Source organism: Carcharodon carcharias, chromosome 6 (assembly GCF_017639515.1).
Source record: "Carcharodon carcharias isolate sCarCar2 chromosome 6, sCarCar2.pri, whole genome shotgun sequence".
Taxonomy (NCBI): Eukaryota; Metazoa; Chordata; class Chondrichthyes; order Lamniformes; family Lamnidae; genus Carcharodon; species Carcharodon carcharias.
Window position 1 is genome coordinate 51,419,297 of NC_054472.1, and position 15,241 is coordinate 51,434,537.

At 41.7% G+C, this 15,241-nt stretch overlaps 1 protein-coding gene across 2 annotated transcripts in view; it reads right to left on the bottom strand.

Moving 5' to 3' along the window:
* Positions 1-15,241, bottom strand: part of fbxl2 (F-box and leucine-rich repeat protein 2) — a 221,297-nt gene that overhangs the window by 153,673 nt on the left and 52,383 nt on the right. Inside the window, exon 3 of one of the 2 annotated variants that reach the window (XM_041190237.1) lies at positions 8,903-8,957. In XM_041190237.1, the coding sequence (XP_041046171.1) occupies positions 8,903-8,957 (55 nt within the window). Of the gene's footprint in view, positions 1-8,481; positions 8,577-8,902; positions 8,958-15,241 lie in introns of those variants that run through there. The other variant, XM_041190238.1, reaches the window with a different exon arrangement.

Below are 15,241 nucleotides of genomic sequence, written 5' to 3' on the forward strand. Positions count from 1 at the left end.
ACATTGAGGATACCCTCCATCGTATTGTGTGGCACCACCACTGTGCCAAGTGGCATAGATTTCAAGCAGATCTAGCAACCCAAGACTGGGCATCCGTGAGGAGCTGTAGGCCTGGATGGCCATCAGCAGCAGCAGAATTGTACTCGAACACAATCCGTAACCTCTTGGACCAGCATATCCCCCGCTCTACTATTAACATCAAGCCAGGGGATCAACCCTGGTTCAATGAAGAGTGCAGGAGGGCATGCCAGAAGCAGCAGCAGGAATATCTAAAAATGAGGTGTCAACCTGGTGAAGCTATAAAACAGGACTACTTGCATGCCAAACAGCATAAACAGCAAGTGATAGACAGAGCTAAGCAGTCCCACAACCAATGGATCAGATCTAAGCTCTGTAGTCCTACCACATCCAGAAGTGAATGGTGGTGGACAATTAAACAACTCACTGGAGGAGGTGGCTCCACAAATATCCCCATTCTCAATGATGGAAGAGCCCAACAGAGCAATGCAAAAGATAAAGCTGAAGCTGCAACAATCCTCAGTCGGAAGTGCCAGTGGATGATCTACCTCGGCCTCCTCCGGAGGCCCCCAGCATCACACATGCCAGTATTCAGCCAATTCTATTCACTCCATGTGATATCAAGAAACAGTGGAAGGCACTGAATACTGCAAAGGATGTGGGCCCTGACAACATTCCAGCAATAGTATTGAAGACGTGTTCTCCAGAACTTGCCATGCCTCTAGCCAAGCTGTTCTAGCACAGCTACAACATTGGCACCTACCGGGGCAATTTTCCACGTAGCCTGTACACAAAAAGCAGGACAAATTCAACCCGACCAATTACCGCCCCATCAGTCTACTCTCAATCTTCAGTAAAATAATGGAAGGGGTCATCAACAGTGCTATCAAGTGGCACTTGCTTGGCAATAACCTGCTCACTGATGCCCAGTTTAGGTTCTGCCAGGGCCACTCAGCTCCTGACCTCATTACAGCCTTGGTTCAAACGTGGACAAAAGAGCTGAACTCCCAGGGTGAGGTGAGAGTGACTGCCCTTGACATCAAGGCAGCATTTGATCAAGTGTGGTATCAAGCAGCCCTAGCAGAACTGGAGTCAATGGGAATCAGGGGGAAAACGCTCCACTGGTTGGAGTCATACCTAGCACAAAGGAAGATGGTTGTGGTTGTTGGTGGTCAGTCATCTCAGCTCCAGGGCATCACTGCAGGAGTTCCTCAGGGTAGTGTCCTATGCCCAATCATCTTCAGCTACTTCATCAATGACCTTCCTTCCATCATGAGAGGTCATAAGTAGGGATGATCGCTGATGATTGCACAATGTTCAGCACCATTTGCGACTCCTCAGATACTGAAGCAGTCCATGTCCAAATGCAGCAACCTGAACAATATCCAGGCTTGGGCTGACAAGTGGCAAGTAACATTCGTGCCACACAAATGTCAGGCAATGACCATCTCCAACAAGAGAATATCAAACCATTGCCCCTTTATGTTCAACTGGGTTACCATTGATCAGAAGCTGAACTGCATGAGCCATATCAATACTGTGGCTACAAGAGCAGGTCAGAGGCTAGGAAACCTGCGATGAGTAACAACTCCTGACTCCCCAAAGCCTGTCCAACATCTACAAGGCACAAGTCAGGAATGTAATGGAATATTCCCCACTTGCCTGGATCAGTCCAGCTCCTACAACACTGAAGAAGCTGGACACCGTCCAGGACAGAGCAGTCCGCTTCATTAGCACCACATCCACAAACATTCACTTCCTCCACCACTGACGCACAGTAGCAGCAGTGTGTACCATTTACAAGATGCACTACAGGAAATCACCAAGGCTCCTTAGACAGCACCTTCCAAACCCATGACCACTACCACCTAGAAGGGCAAGGGCAGCAGATAAACAGAAACACCAGCACCTAGAAGTTCCCCTCCAAGTCACACACCATCCTGACTTGGAAACATATCGCTGTTCCTTCACTATCGCTGGGTCAAAATCCTGGAACTCCCTTGCTAACAGCACTGTGGGTGTACCTACACCACATGGACTGCAGCGGTGCAAGAAGGCAGCTCACCACCATCTTTTCAAGGGCAACTAGGGATGGACAATAAATGCTGGCCCAGCTGACGAAGCCCAAATCCCGCAAATTAATAAATTTAAAAGAATAAAATAAACAACATTTATAAAAGTGCCTCTAACTTTGGAAATCACACGGCAGCGAATAACAAGGCCTTTGAATTACAAGGGTAGCCAAAATTATATCCAGTCTTATGACTCTTGTCCACCAAGGTAGGTCCCAGGAGTTGGAGCTATTTCCATTAGAGAAATGCAGATTAAGCGGAAATACAGTTGACAGTTTTAAATTAATCAAAGGGAATGGGTTCTGTCCAATTGACTAAGTATTTGAGATGGATCATGATGGAAGAACTAGGGAGTAATGATTATTAAATGCACAAGAATGGTTAGATGCTGGGAAATTCCTTTTCACAAGAAGTCATTGCCCACTGGAACAGATTCCAGAAACGTACATGAATGGGATTAACTGCCAAACAAAACAAAACTGCTTTCTCAGAAAGCAGGACATTTCAGGTGGCTCCGTAGCTCAGTGGTTAGAGCTTGTAAACCAGGGGTTGTGAGTTCAATCCTCGCTGGAGCCCATGATTAAACATCAGTTGAGATGTTCTGGTCATCCAGAGACCTAGGCTTACACCTTGGGAACATAGGTTCAAATCCCACCCCGGCAGTTGGTGGAATTAAAATTAAGGTGTCAGCATGGCTCAGTGTGTAGCACTCTGGCCTCTGAGTCAGAGGGTTGAGGTTCAAGGCTAACTTGAGAGACTTCAGCACAAATTTCTTCTATTTTAGGGACAGAATTAATTTACACTTAGAGAGACAGGGATTAATCAAGGACAGTCAGCATGGTTTTGTTAAGGGGAGGTCACGTCTGACCAATTTGGTTGAATTTTTCAAAGAGGTGACCAGGTGTGTAGATGAAGGCAATGCATTTGATGTAATCTACTTGGACTTCAGCAAAGCTTTTGATAAGGTCCCGCATGGGAGGCTCTTAACAAAGGTAAGAGCCCATGGGATCCAAGGCAATTTGGCAAATTGGATCTAGAATTGGCTGAGAAGCAGGAAGCAGAGAGTGTTGGTCGAGGGGTGTTTTTGTGACTGGATGCCCGTGTCCAGTGGGGTTCCGCAGGGATCAGTGTTGGGTCCCTTGCTGTTTGTGTTATATATAAATGATTTAGACTTAAACGTAGGGGGGTTGATCAGTAAGTTCGCAGATGACACGAAAATTGATGGGGTGGTAAATAGTGAGGAGGATAGCCTTAGGTTACAGGAAGATATAGATGGGCTGATCAGTGGCAAGTGGAATTTAATCCGGATAAGTGTGAGGTGATGCACTTGGGCAGGACAAACAAGACACGGGAATACATGATGAATGGTAGGACCCTGTGAAATACCGAGGATCAGAGGGACCTTGGTGTACATGTCCACCAGTCCCTTAAGGTAGCAGGACAGGTAGATAAGGTGGTTAAGAAGGCATATGGGATACTTGCGTTTATTAGCTGAGGCATAGAATATAAGAGCAGGGAGGTTATGCTAGAGCTGTATAAAATGCTGGCCACAGCTAGAGTCTTGTGTGCAGGTCTGGAATCCACATTATAGGAAGGATGTGATTGCACTAGAGAGAGTGCAGAGGAGATTTACTAGGATGTTGCCTGGGCTGGACAGATTTTGGAGGAGAGATTGGATAGACTGGGATTATTTTCCCTGAAGCAGACATGATTGAGATGTATAAAATGATGAGGGGCATAGATAGGGTAGACAGGAAGGAACTTTTCCCCTTGGTGGAGGGATCAATAACCAGGGGGCATAGATTTAAGGTAAGGGGCAGGAAGTTTTGAAGTGGTGTGAGGAAGAATTTTTTCACCCAGACAGTGGTGGGAATCTAGAACTCACTGTCTGAAAAGGTAGTAGAGGCAGAAACCCTCATAACATTTAAGTAGTATTTAGATGTGCACTTGCGATGCCATGGCATACAAGGCTATGGGCTTAGTGCTGGAAAATGGAATTAGAATAGTTAGGTACTTGTTTGACTGGCACAGACTTGATGGGCCAAAGGGCCTTTTTCTGTGCTGTAGACCTCTATGACTCTAAAACACTGGTTGGGGTGCTAATCGGAAATAGGAAGACTCCCATTTGCATCACCATCAAGCCAGGGGTCAACCCTGAGTCAATGAGGAGTGTAGGAGAGCATGCCAGGAGCAGCGTCAGTAATAACCAAAGATGAAGTGCCAACCTGGTGAAGCTACAACACAGGGCTATGTGCATGTCAAAAAGCAGAAGCAGCACTTGATAGAGTTATCATAGCAAAGCTCTACAGTCCTGCCATATCCAGTCATAAATGGTAGACAATTGAACAGCTAACCAGAGGAGGTATAACAAAATCACCCATCTTCCGTGATGGTCGAACCCAGCAGCTCAGTGCAAAAGACAAGACTGAAGCATTTGCAATCATCCTTGGCCATTGCTGAGTGGATGATCCATCTTGGTTTCATCCTGAGGTCTCCAGGATCAAAGATGCCAGTCTTCAGCCAATTCAATTCACTCCACATGATAGGAAAAGCAAGGCTACGGCCCCTAACAACATCCTGGCTGTAGTACTCAAGACCTGCACTCCAGGACTAGCTGCACCAGTCTTCCAGGTTTGTATCTTCAATTTTTACTATTTTCTTCATTCCTCCGTCACAACAGTTTCTTTCCTCAAAGATTCTAAGATATAGGCATTCTGCTTTGGGCACCCTGCAGACAATTAATTTCTTGAGTTTCCTCGCAACAAAATTTCTTGATCCCTACATACATCATGATACAATACAGATTCCCATGTCAAAATACCCAAATCCGCTTTTATCTAGATGTTTGTTGTGAATAGCACAAAGAAGAATTAATTTAACATCCAGATTTACTAATTCTCTAACATTCCACCCCTGCATATACAGAACTAAAAACATCTATTTGGATCCATTTTTCCAAAATCTAAAATTTGTAAGTATATTACATATTCTATTGCATGTTTTAGTTAGTTACTCCCAAGTAAACTGTGTGGCATAGGCAACTAAAAATAACTAATGGGAATTCACAGATCTTAGGTTATTTCGATTTGATTTTAAATAAGGTTTGTTAGATAGAGCATTGGGTCAGATCTTCCTTGAAAAATAATGGCATTTTCATGAAATCCACACTGTTACTAATGTGCAAATCGCCCAGCAAATGCAGGGGATTAAGTGATACAGAGTAGCAAATTTCCAAAAGTTGCTGGTCAATTTCCACCATTTGCTTCACACAAATAGCCATCTTGCCCTTAGCCTGCATTACATCTAAGAATTTGTTAAACGCGCCACAGAAAGTCAAGACCAGAGTCAAGAGTAAATAGCTTTTAAAATGTTTGTGCAATGCAAGTCAACCTCTTATGACCTGGAAATGGAATTCAAAATATTCAACCTCATTCCTGCATGCAGTAAATGCTCGAGATTGAAAAAATCCAAATTCTACATTCCTTTTCTCATTTTACCTTTGTCACTTTATCCAATCTCTTTCCTTGTCTCTTTTTGTAACTGATTTCAGTCTAGTTCAACGCATATCCTTCTCCATGGCTCCTTTCTCAAACCTTAAATCTCCTTGGTTAAGGAGATGCACTGTGGCTCTGCTGTGGCCCCAGATGCCACATTACCTTCACCCCACCATTATCAACTCATAATAGCAGCAGATTTTTCTTTGAACGAAAGATGCAGAAAAAGTTTATGGGGCAGGCACTAGAGAGAGTGCAAGGTAGATTCACAGGAGTGATAACAGAAACGTGAGATTATACCATCAGGAAGGGATGAACAGATTGGATTTCTTACCTCTTGAAAAGAAAAGGCCGAGACCCAATAAAATCTCTAAAATTAAAGGTTTTGATAGAGCAGATGCAGAGAGAATGTTTGCATTTGTAGGGAAGAGCAAAATTCAAGGTCAGCAATATGAGACAGTCAACAAAAAACTCAACCAGGAAATTCAGAAGAAATTTCTTCAGAGGTTGGTGAGAATCATAGAAATTTTATAAAATCAGAAATTTACAGTACAGGTGACGGTAATTCACTGCATTGTGTCCACACTGATCGACAAGTAGCCATCTAACCTAATCCCACTTTACAACTCTTAGTCCATAGCCTTGTAGGTTATGGCACTACAAATGCATATCCAAGCACTTTTTAAATGTTAAAGGCAAAATACTGCAGATGCTGGAAATCTGAAACAAAAACAGCATCAGTGAAGAGAAAGATGTGTCTTTCTTTCCACTTTTTAAAACTTTGATGGTTTCAGCCTCTCCCACCTTTTTCAGACAGTGAGTACAGTGATGCTACCACCCTCTGGATGAAAAAAATCATTCCTCCCAAGTCACCTCTAAACCTCCTACCTCTTACCCTAAATCTATGGCCCTTGGTTATGGACCCCTCAACCAAAGAAAATAGGGCCTTTCTATTCACTATCTAGACCCCACAATTTTATACAATTCAATTAGGTATCCCTCAGCCTCCTCCATTTCAAAGAAAAAAGAAACTAGCCTGTCAAATCTTCCTTCATAGCTACATTTCTCCAGCCCAGCAACATTCTTGTAAATCTCTGTATCCTCTCTAGTGCAATCACATCTTTTCTATAGTGAGTCCGATGACCAGAACTACATGCAGTAATCCAGCTGTGGCCTAACTAGTGTTTTATACAGCTTCAGCATGATCTCCCTATATCCTCCTAATATTCTACGTCTCAGCTACTAAAGGCAAGTACCCCATATGCTTTCTTGACCACCTTATCTACCTGTCAGCCACCTTCAGGGATCTGTGAACATGTGCTGCAAGGTCCCTCCTGTTTCTCTACATCTCAGCATACAATTTATTGTGCATTCCCTTGTATTGTTACTCTTCCCCAAATGAATCACCCCACAATTCTTTGGATTGAATTCCAGTTATCACTATCTCGCCCACGTGACTGGTCCATTAATGCCTTTCTGTAATCTACAGCTTTCTTCTTCATCATCAACCATACAGCCAGTTTTGTATAATCTGCAAATTTCTTAATCATAGCTCATAAATTCAAGCCCAAATCAATAATATATACCCCAAAGCACAAATAATCTAGTACTGAGCCCTGCAGAACCCACTGAAAAGAGCCTTCAGACACAAAAACACACACTGGCTATTACCCTTTGCTTCCTGCCTCTGAGCCAATTTTGGATCCAACTTGCAACTTTGTTTGGATCCCATGGGCTTTTACTTTCATGACCAGTCTGTCATGTGGAATCTTATCAAAAGCCATGCATAAATCCACACAGACTACCCTCACTGAGCCTCCTTGTTGCCTCCTCAAAAAATTTAATCATGTTAGTCGGCTCTTGCTACCACAGGAAGTGGTTGAAGTGAATTGTATAGATGCTTTTAGGGGAGCCTGGATAAGCATGAGGGAAAAGAGAATGGAGGGTTATGCTGCAATTGTTAGATAATGAAGGATGGAAGGAGGGTCAAGTGGAGCATAAATGCTGGCATGGACTTCTTGGACTGAATGGCCTGTTTCGGAGTTGTATACTCTACATAAAATTTATATATTCTGCACCAAACGTTTATTTTGCAAAAATAGATTTACTTTTGGAGCCTCTCAATCATCTGCCTTAAACAGAAAATCTTATGCTCCTTACCCAAGTGTAGTCCAGAGGCAGGCAGAATGGGTTAGTCCACATTTTCCATAGAAGCACAAGACAATAACACCATTGTAAACACAATTTTTAAATACTTTTGCAGTAGAATTTGCCTGTTATAAAGACAATTTAAAGTTCCTTTTCAAAGTCATGTCAATAATCTACTTGCACAGAAAATCAAAGTGTTCCCTTCATAAAACTAGTAAATGCTTGTAATCAAGATATTAAGACACAATTTGTTCAGCTGCTTCATTTCCACTACAGCCTTCAGTTGAATAACACTTCGAACAAGAGAAGAACTTTAAGTCTAATGACTGGTCAGAAAATATCAAGCATAGATTTAAAATACAAAGAGCATGCAGTTATATTTTATCATTTTATCTTATGGAAAAGTCCTCGAGTAATTCATAGTTTTTTGATTAAAAAGGCTAAAACTGAAATCTATTATGCAATTACTGAACATGTAACTTCAAATTATCAAAGCAATAAGTAATTCTTTTTAACCCTGTAAGCAGCAGTGGATTATTAAAGAAATACAAAGCCCTTGAAGTAATCTTAATATTTTAACCAACAGGTATCTTCCAAATTCAGTTGAAAAATTCACACCCAAAAAATTCATCATGCTGAGAATAGGCTGCTGGAAAGTGTACTGCTAGGTCACCAGTGGTCTTATGACAATAACTAGTCCCCATTTGAGTAAAGCTACCAATATATCAAAGGCTTGAGAAATGTTATACCTTAAATGTTAATCCAATTTTTCTCATTGTAGATGCTGACAGTCCTGCTGTCTATCTCCAGGATTATGTTTTTCCGCCAAAAACATTGTTGAACAAAACAGGAAAACACCTACAAAATTAGGAATGCATTTTGGGACAAGCACACTGCTAATGCGTAGCTTCCTCTTTAAGCTACAGAAATGTCATACAAACTACGTGACTGTTCTCTCCCTTTCACCTCCACAATGTTAAGAAGTTATGGTAATCAAATGAATGAATTAACCAACAATTTGTGCCTCCATGAAGTGACTATTTTAATCATTTCAACTACAAGATACTACCACAATGTTTGATGCATGGTATTAAAATGGCAAAATCACCCAGCCATTTCTGAATATAAATTTTCCTTATAAAAACAGCAATTAAAAGTGCAATACTGTACCTTGGAAACCTGAGCACAGCGACACAAAGTGACAACATCCAAGAAGGAAAATATTCTATAAAAACAATAAAAACAATATATTACAAAGTTGCAGCTGACAGTCAGACCTGGATAAGGAACACTTAGCAAAGAAAGTAGGACCTGTACAGTGAATCTTATTAGAGATCTTATTAATAAGACTGTTGAATTAAAACCACTATTAAGTTTCCAATATACAAGTTTCCATCAAGTTCTAGAAAGTTACTGCACTTTTAGCACATAAAGCAGACCTTAATACTGACCTGGTTTCTCAATTTCTGAACTGGTTTTCAGAAACACAACCTTCAACAAGGTAATTAAGAAAACTCTAACTTTTTCTGGGATTAAAATAGGAACAAGAGCCAAAGTAATTGAATAACAACCATAAAATGAATAACTAATGGTGTAAAACCCTTCTCTGGTATGTGAGATAACTGGAATACACACATCGTTTGGACTGAAGAGAGGGAAAGTTCCTCTTGGATTGAGACTATTGCAGCAGAATGCTAGAAGATTTCCCATCATCATGGGATGAAAGCAATTGCTCATTAGATGTAGAGAGCTCATGAAGAAAATCTACAGTATCCTTTGATTATTTTTATTTGCTCATGGAACGTGAGTCTTGCTGGCATGGCCAACATTTATTACCCATCCCTAATTGCCCTCAAGGTGGTGGTGGTGAGCCGCCTTAAAACTCTACAGTCCTTATGGTGTGGATTTACCCACAGTGCTGTTGGGAAGGAGTTGACTTAAGTAAATGTGTGTATCTGTGCGTACTATTTTCTCTCTCCTTCCCCGTGAAGGCTTTTGCGAGTTGTCTGATACACAAGAACAAGATTCATGACAACAGTAGCATTTAAATTCTTATCCATCCATCCAATTTGCACACCAGCAACACAAGCTTATTCCACATACATTTATGGAGACAAGAATGGAGGCTGGTATGACTTTTAGAACAAATTGTGCTGAATTTGATGTAACTCAACTGTTTAAAATGCCAGTCAGGAAGCACAAATTGCCTTCCCTCATTTACACCATTTTGTGACTAATTAGAGAATTAATGTTGGATGGAAAAAGGTGCAGTGTTCTCCATTTAAATACAGCACTCTCTCCAAAAATAGAACAGTCCACTCGTTGCACAAAGGGATGTTTGCTACAAGTTGTGTTCCTTTAAAATCTTAATGCATATTTTGAGTTCCTCCCCTCAGCTTGCATTAGATTTAAAACTGGAGCACTCGCTCAGTTTTTCCTCACCATGCACAGCAACAATTTTTCAAGCTTACACATTTCTCTTTCCTGACTTGCTGATGTGAGTGGAAGGTTCAGGAGGCCCCTTTCTCCTTCCTGCATTGCTACTCACTTTGCCTTCATCTGCTTCATCCCAAGATGCAAACCATTTTTTGACCAAAATGGCTGGTGCCCTGGCTTAATGGCTCTTCTGAGGGCATTTCGAAGTCACATCAACAATTGAACACTATTGCGTATCAACAAGGGCAAGATTCATTATCTCCATATATAACTTCATATATAATTTGCACCCTTATAAAGAGTATATCATAACCAGTAATATGAGCACAAACCTTGAAATTCTCAATCAGGTGAGCATAAATAGTATAAACACTCGAGATAGTGTTCTATGAACTATCCACAGCATCCATTGAAGATTTTAATAGTCTTTTGGTAGCGGAATGCTGCCCAGCCCAATTTACATTATAACCCTGTCAGGCATCATATCTATAAAGACACACAATGGCATGGCTAAATGCAAATTAGTTTCACTTAATGTTCAAAGGAATAACAAACATATTAAATACACTGGACATTTAATGATCTATACCTATCCAAGAGCCCAAATGTTTGGCTTTACTTGCCAGAAAAGTACATAATCTTTCCCTCCATCAGACTTCTATCCTCAGTCTAAGTTTGAATCATCATTGAGGATTAGACAGTTTAGACACCTAACATTTCCTCCATTAGCACTCACCATCAGGTTCCCAAATTATTAGTTATTCCTTTACCAAGTTAACCAAATCTCTAATATATCATCCACTATAAAGGCAAAACATTTAAATCCGGGGAAGGAACATCAGGCTGGCAGCCCTACAGGAGGTTCAATGGAATCTATCATAAGTATCTCAATACATGGAAATCCAAATGAAAAACACTGCAAACATTAAATCGTCAAATAAACCCAACATCAGCATACAGATTCAAAGGAACAAATATCAGGCACATACTCCAAGCGCAGAACACTGTTCACAGATAAACCTACCCAGGGTAAATGGTCATTCTTCAAAAAAAAAAAATACTAACCACATGGGTGAAATTAGGCTCAATAGTGCCATTATTTGGTTATTATGGGTGCCATACAGGAACCAAAGTGGTGCCCAATGCACACTTCTGCCACGAATCACACCAGGCACCATCTTGTCAGCACATGCACAGCCAACAGCTACTGGAAGTATGTAGCACAGGCAGATCAACACATCAATCAGCATGCAACATGGATTTGAAGCTCCTGCTCTAGCTAATATTTTTTTTAAAAACTTCACACAGCCAAAACACTCATAGCTGAATACACATTTAACAGGCGCACCCCCCCCCCTCCCAAATAGTGGTATTTAAAGGGATCAACTACTTACAGGCTAGTTGCTAGTTCATTTCCTCTGATTGTTACTATAATTTACAAGTGTTTGCTGCTTCCCATAGTTCTTTCACACCGCAAAAAAGTGGACAGGATGGAATAGTAGACTGGCCCAGGCACAATGGACTGAATGGCCTCTTTCTGACCTGTAACTTTTCTATGGTTCTATCATAGATGACTTCAAGGCTTCTGCACAAACCAGGTTCTCTCTGCAGTTCCCCTTAGAATACAGCATGACCTGGAGAATGAGCAAAGGCCACGCAGACCAGGACCAGCTAAGAACATGAGGACCAACTACAAGGATGGGGTTCTCAGCAGGACACTTGATCTGCTCAGGGCATTCAGAAAACAATTATCCTACCTGAACCTCTGAAAAAGAACGTGAGACCTGAAATTAAAAGACGTCCTCACAAAAATATGCCTCTGCTGCTGCAATAACTGCACTGTCAGTAATGTGAAGCAGCCATTTCTCTCAAAGACAGCTAAATACATTTCATTTTCTGTTGCCAGATACCAGCAGGCAGAGCAAGCACAGAGCTTACTAGGATTACAGGTTGTCCCCATGAAACACCCACAGGGTGTTTTGACCGATGCAGATAGTAAGGCGGAGTTATTTAAAAATCCCAGAGGGAAACTTTAAACAACTGTCATAACCTATAATTTTAAATGTTACGTTTGAGATGCGACTCTAAATTCAGGAATCAGACCATCAGCTCTTGAGGTTTTACATTAAACTAATTGAAACATTTTATTAATTTACACTGGTCAAAAATATATATACACATGGCTACAAATTACTATCATAACTTTTAACAAATTCCCAAACTAATCTCCATTAAGGCAACAGTAACCCATAGATTTAACCAAACACCAGGCAAAGCATTTTCACCTTACTAATTCAAAATGAGGTTCTTGTCACTATGGAGCCAGTCGGAGGCTTGCAGCTGCCTTTTGATCTTACATTGCCTTTGTCTGCACACCCAAAAACTGAAGTTATACCTACCACCACTGATTGATTTCAAATTGTCATTGTCTCACCAGTCTCTTTGGATTTTACCTTTTAACAATGAAACCCCATTCATTGTACCAAATTTTATTAGTAATATAAACATATTGCTTGGTAGATGCTAGAAAGGCATCAAGTTTTCACCCTACTTCTTGAATGCTCAATTCAAAAAAAAAATGCAAATATGCTACCTCTCTGTTTACATCTGAAACTAGTACATATCAAAACACCCAGACTAGCTGACTTTAACCTAATTAAGACACACCCGCAGACTAAACATTTTAAAAGAAAAATATTTCCCAAAATATTATAAACACTGCCCAATTGTACACAGGGTGTCAATTACATGAAGCGCTCACAAAAGCAGGTTGCCTGCACACACATTGCTTTGTGGGCATCACATATCAACTCTGCCATGTACCAAAACTGAAAGCAATTCTATTCCCTCTCTCCAGCTAGTGAGAGAATATCAACATTGAATTGTGCAGGTCAATGGCTGGTATCTGTCATGGTGGCTTCATTCTACAGTAGTAAATTGTGCCACCTGCATTTGAGCAATTACAGAAAGCCAAAGGATAAATATTGGATAACAAAACGGCTCAAGAATCGAGTGTACATGGATTGTGCACTAGTGTATGCATGCATACAATGAATGCATGCATACAATGAATGCCACATTGCCTCCCAAAAAAAAGTGATAGAGCAGGCCATTGGCATGCTGAAACAATGCTTTTGCTGCCTGGATGACATTGGAATAGCTCTGCAGTAATGTGCAGAGCAGATGTCAAATATTCTTGGTGGTCTGTTGGATGCTGCACAACCATGCCAGCATAAGGGGACACCTTGCTACCAGCTACACAGGAGGGAAGAGGGTCACCAACTGTTTAAAACCTTATCCTCTCTATTTCACTAGCCATTACATCAATCACTTAGTCAGAATGCAAAACTAAAAGCCACCAGCAAAACAAACATTCCAAACTAAGTTATAAATGATATCATGCCCTGTTCCATATAAACAAACTAATCAGACTATTGTCTGTGACATCTTTTGATGATCTGCTTCTATCACTGCTTGTTTGTCCCTACAACCACACCAACCCCCTCCACTTCTCTCTCTCTCCCCCCCCTCCCCGGCCCCAAACACCTTAAACCAGCTTATATTTCAACTCTTTCTTGGACTCGCTCAAGTTCTGTCGAAGGGTCATGAGGACTCAAAACGTCAACTCTTTTCTTCTCCGCTGATGCTGCCAAACCTGCTGAGTTTTTCCAGTTAATTCTGTTTTTGTAATCAGACTGGTACATTTCCTTAGTTAAAAACAAAAAAACTGCGGATGCTGGAAATCCAAAACAAAAACAGAATTACCTGGAAAAACTCAGCAGGTCTGGCAGCATCGGCGGAGAAGAAAAGAGTTGACGTTTCGAGTCCTCATGACCCTTCGACAGAACTTGAGTTCGAGTCCAAGAAATAGTTGAAATATAAGCTGGTTTAAGGTGTGTGTGTGGGGGGCGGAGAGATAGAGAGAGAGAGAGGTGGGGGGGGGGGGTGTGGTTGTAGGGACAAACAAGCAGTGATAGAAGCAGATCATCAAAAGATGTCAATGACAATAGTACAATAGAACACATAGGTGTTAAAGTTAAAGTTGGTGATATTATCTAAACGAATGTGCTAATTAAGAATGGATGGTAGGGCACTCAAGGTATAGCTCTAGTGGGGTTTTTTTTTAAATAATGAAAATAGGTGGGAAAAGGAAAATCGTTGACAGGGCCCTCAACCGTGTCCGGCCCATCTCCCGCGCATCCGCCCTCACGCCTTCCCCTCCCTCCCAGAAACATGATAGGGTCCCCCTTGTCCTCACTTATCACCCCACCAGCCTCCGCATTCAAAGGATCATCCTCCGCCATTTCCGCCAACTCCAGCATGATGCCACCACCAAACACATCTTCCCTTCACCCCCCTTATCGGCATTCCGTAGGGATCGCTCCCTCCGGGACACCCTGGTCCACTCCTCCATCACCCCCTACTCCTCAACCCCCTCCTATGGCACCACCCCATGCCCACACAAAAGATGTAACACCTGCCCCTTCACTTCCTCTCTCCTCACCGTCCAAGGACCCAAACACTCCTTTCAAGTGAAGCAGCATTTCACTTGCATTTCCCCCAACTTAGTCTACTGCATTCGTTGCTCCCAATGTGGTCTCCTCTACATTGGAGAGACCAAACGTAAACTGGGCGACCGCTTTGCAGAACACCTGCGGTCTGTCCGCAAGAATGACCCAAACCTCCCTGTCGCTTGCCATTTTAACACTCCACCCTGCTCTCTTGCCCACATGTCTGTCCTTGGCTTGCTGCATTGTTCCAGTGAAGCCCAACGCAAACCGGAGGAACAACACCTCATCTTCCGACTAGGGACTTTACAGCCTTCCGGACTGAATATTGAATTCAACAACTTTAGATCGTGAGCTCCCTCCCCCATCCCCACCCCCTTTCTGTTTCCCCCTTCCTTTGTTTTCCAATAAATTATAAAGATTTTCCTTTTCCCACCTATTTCCATTATTTAAAAAAAAACCCCACTAGAGCTATACCTTGAGTGCCCTACCATCCATTCTTAATTAGCACATTCGTTTAGATAATATCACCAACTTTAACTTTAACACCTATGTGTTCTATTAT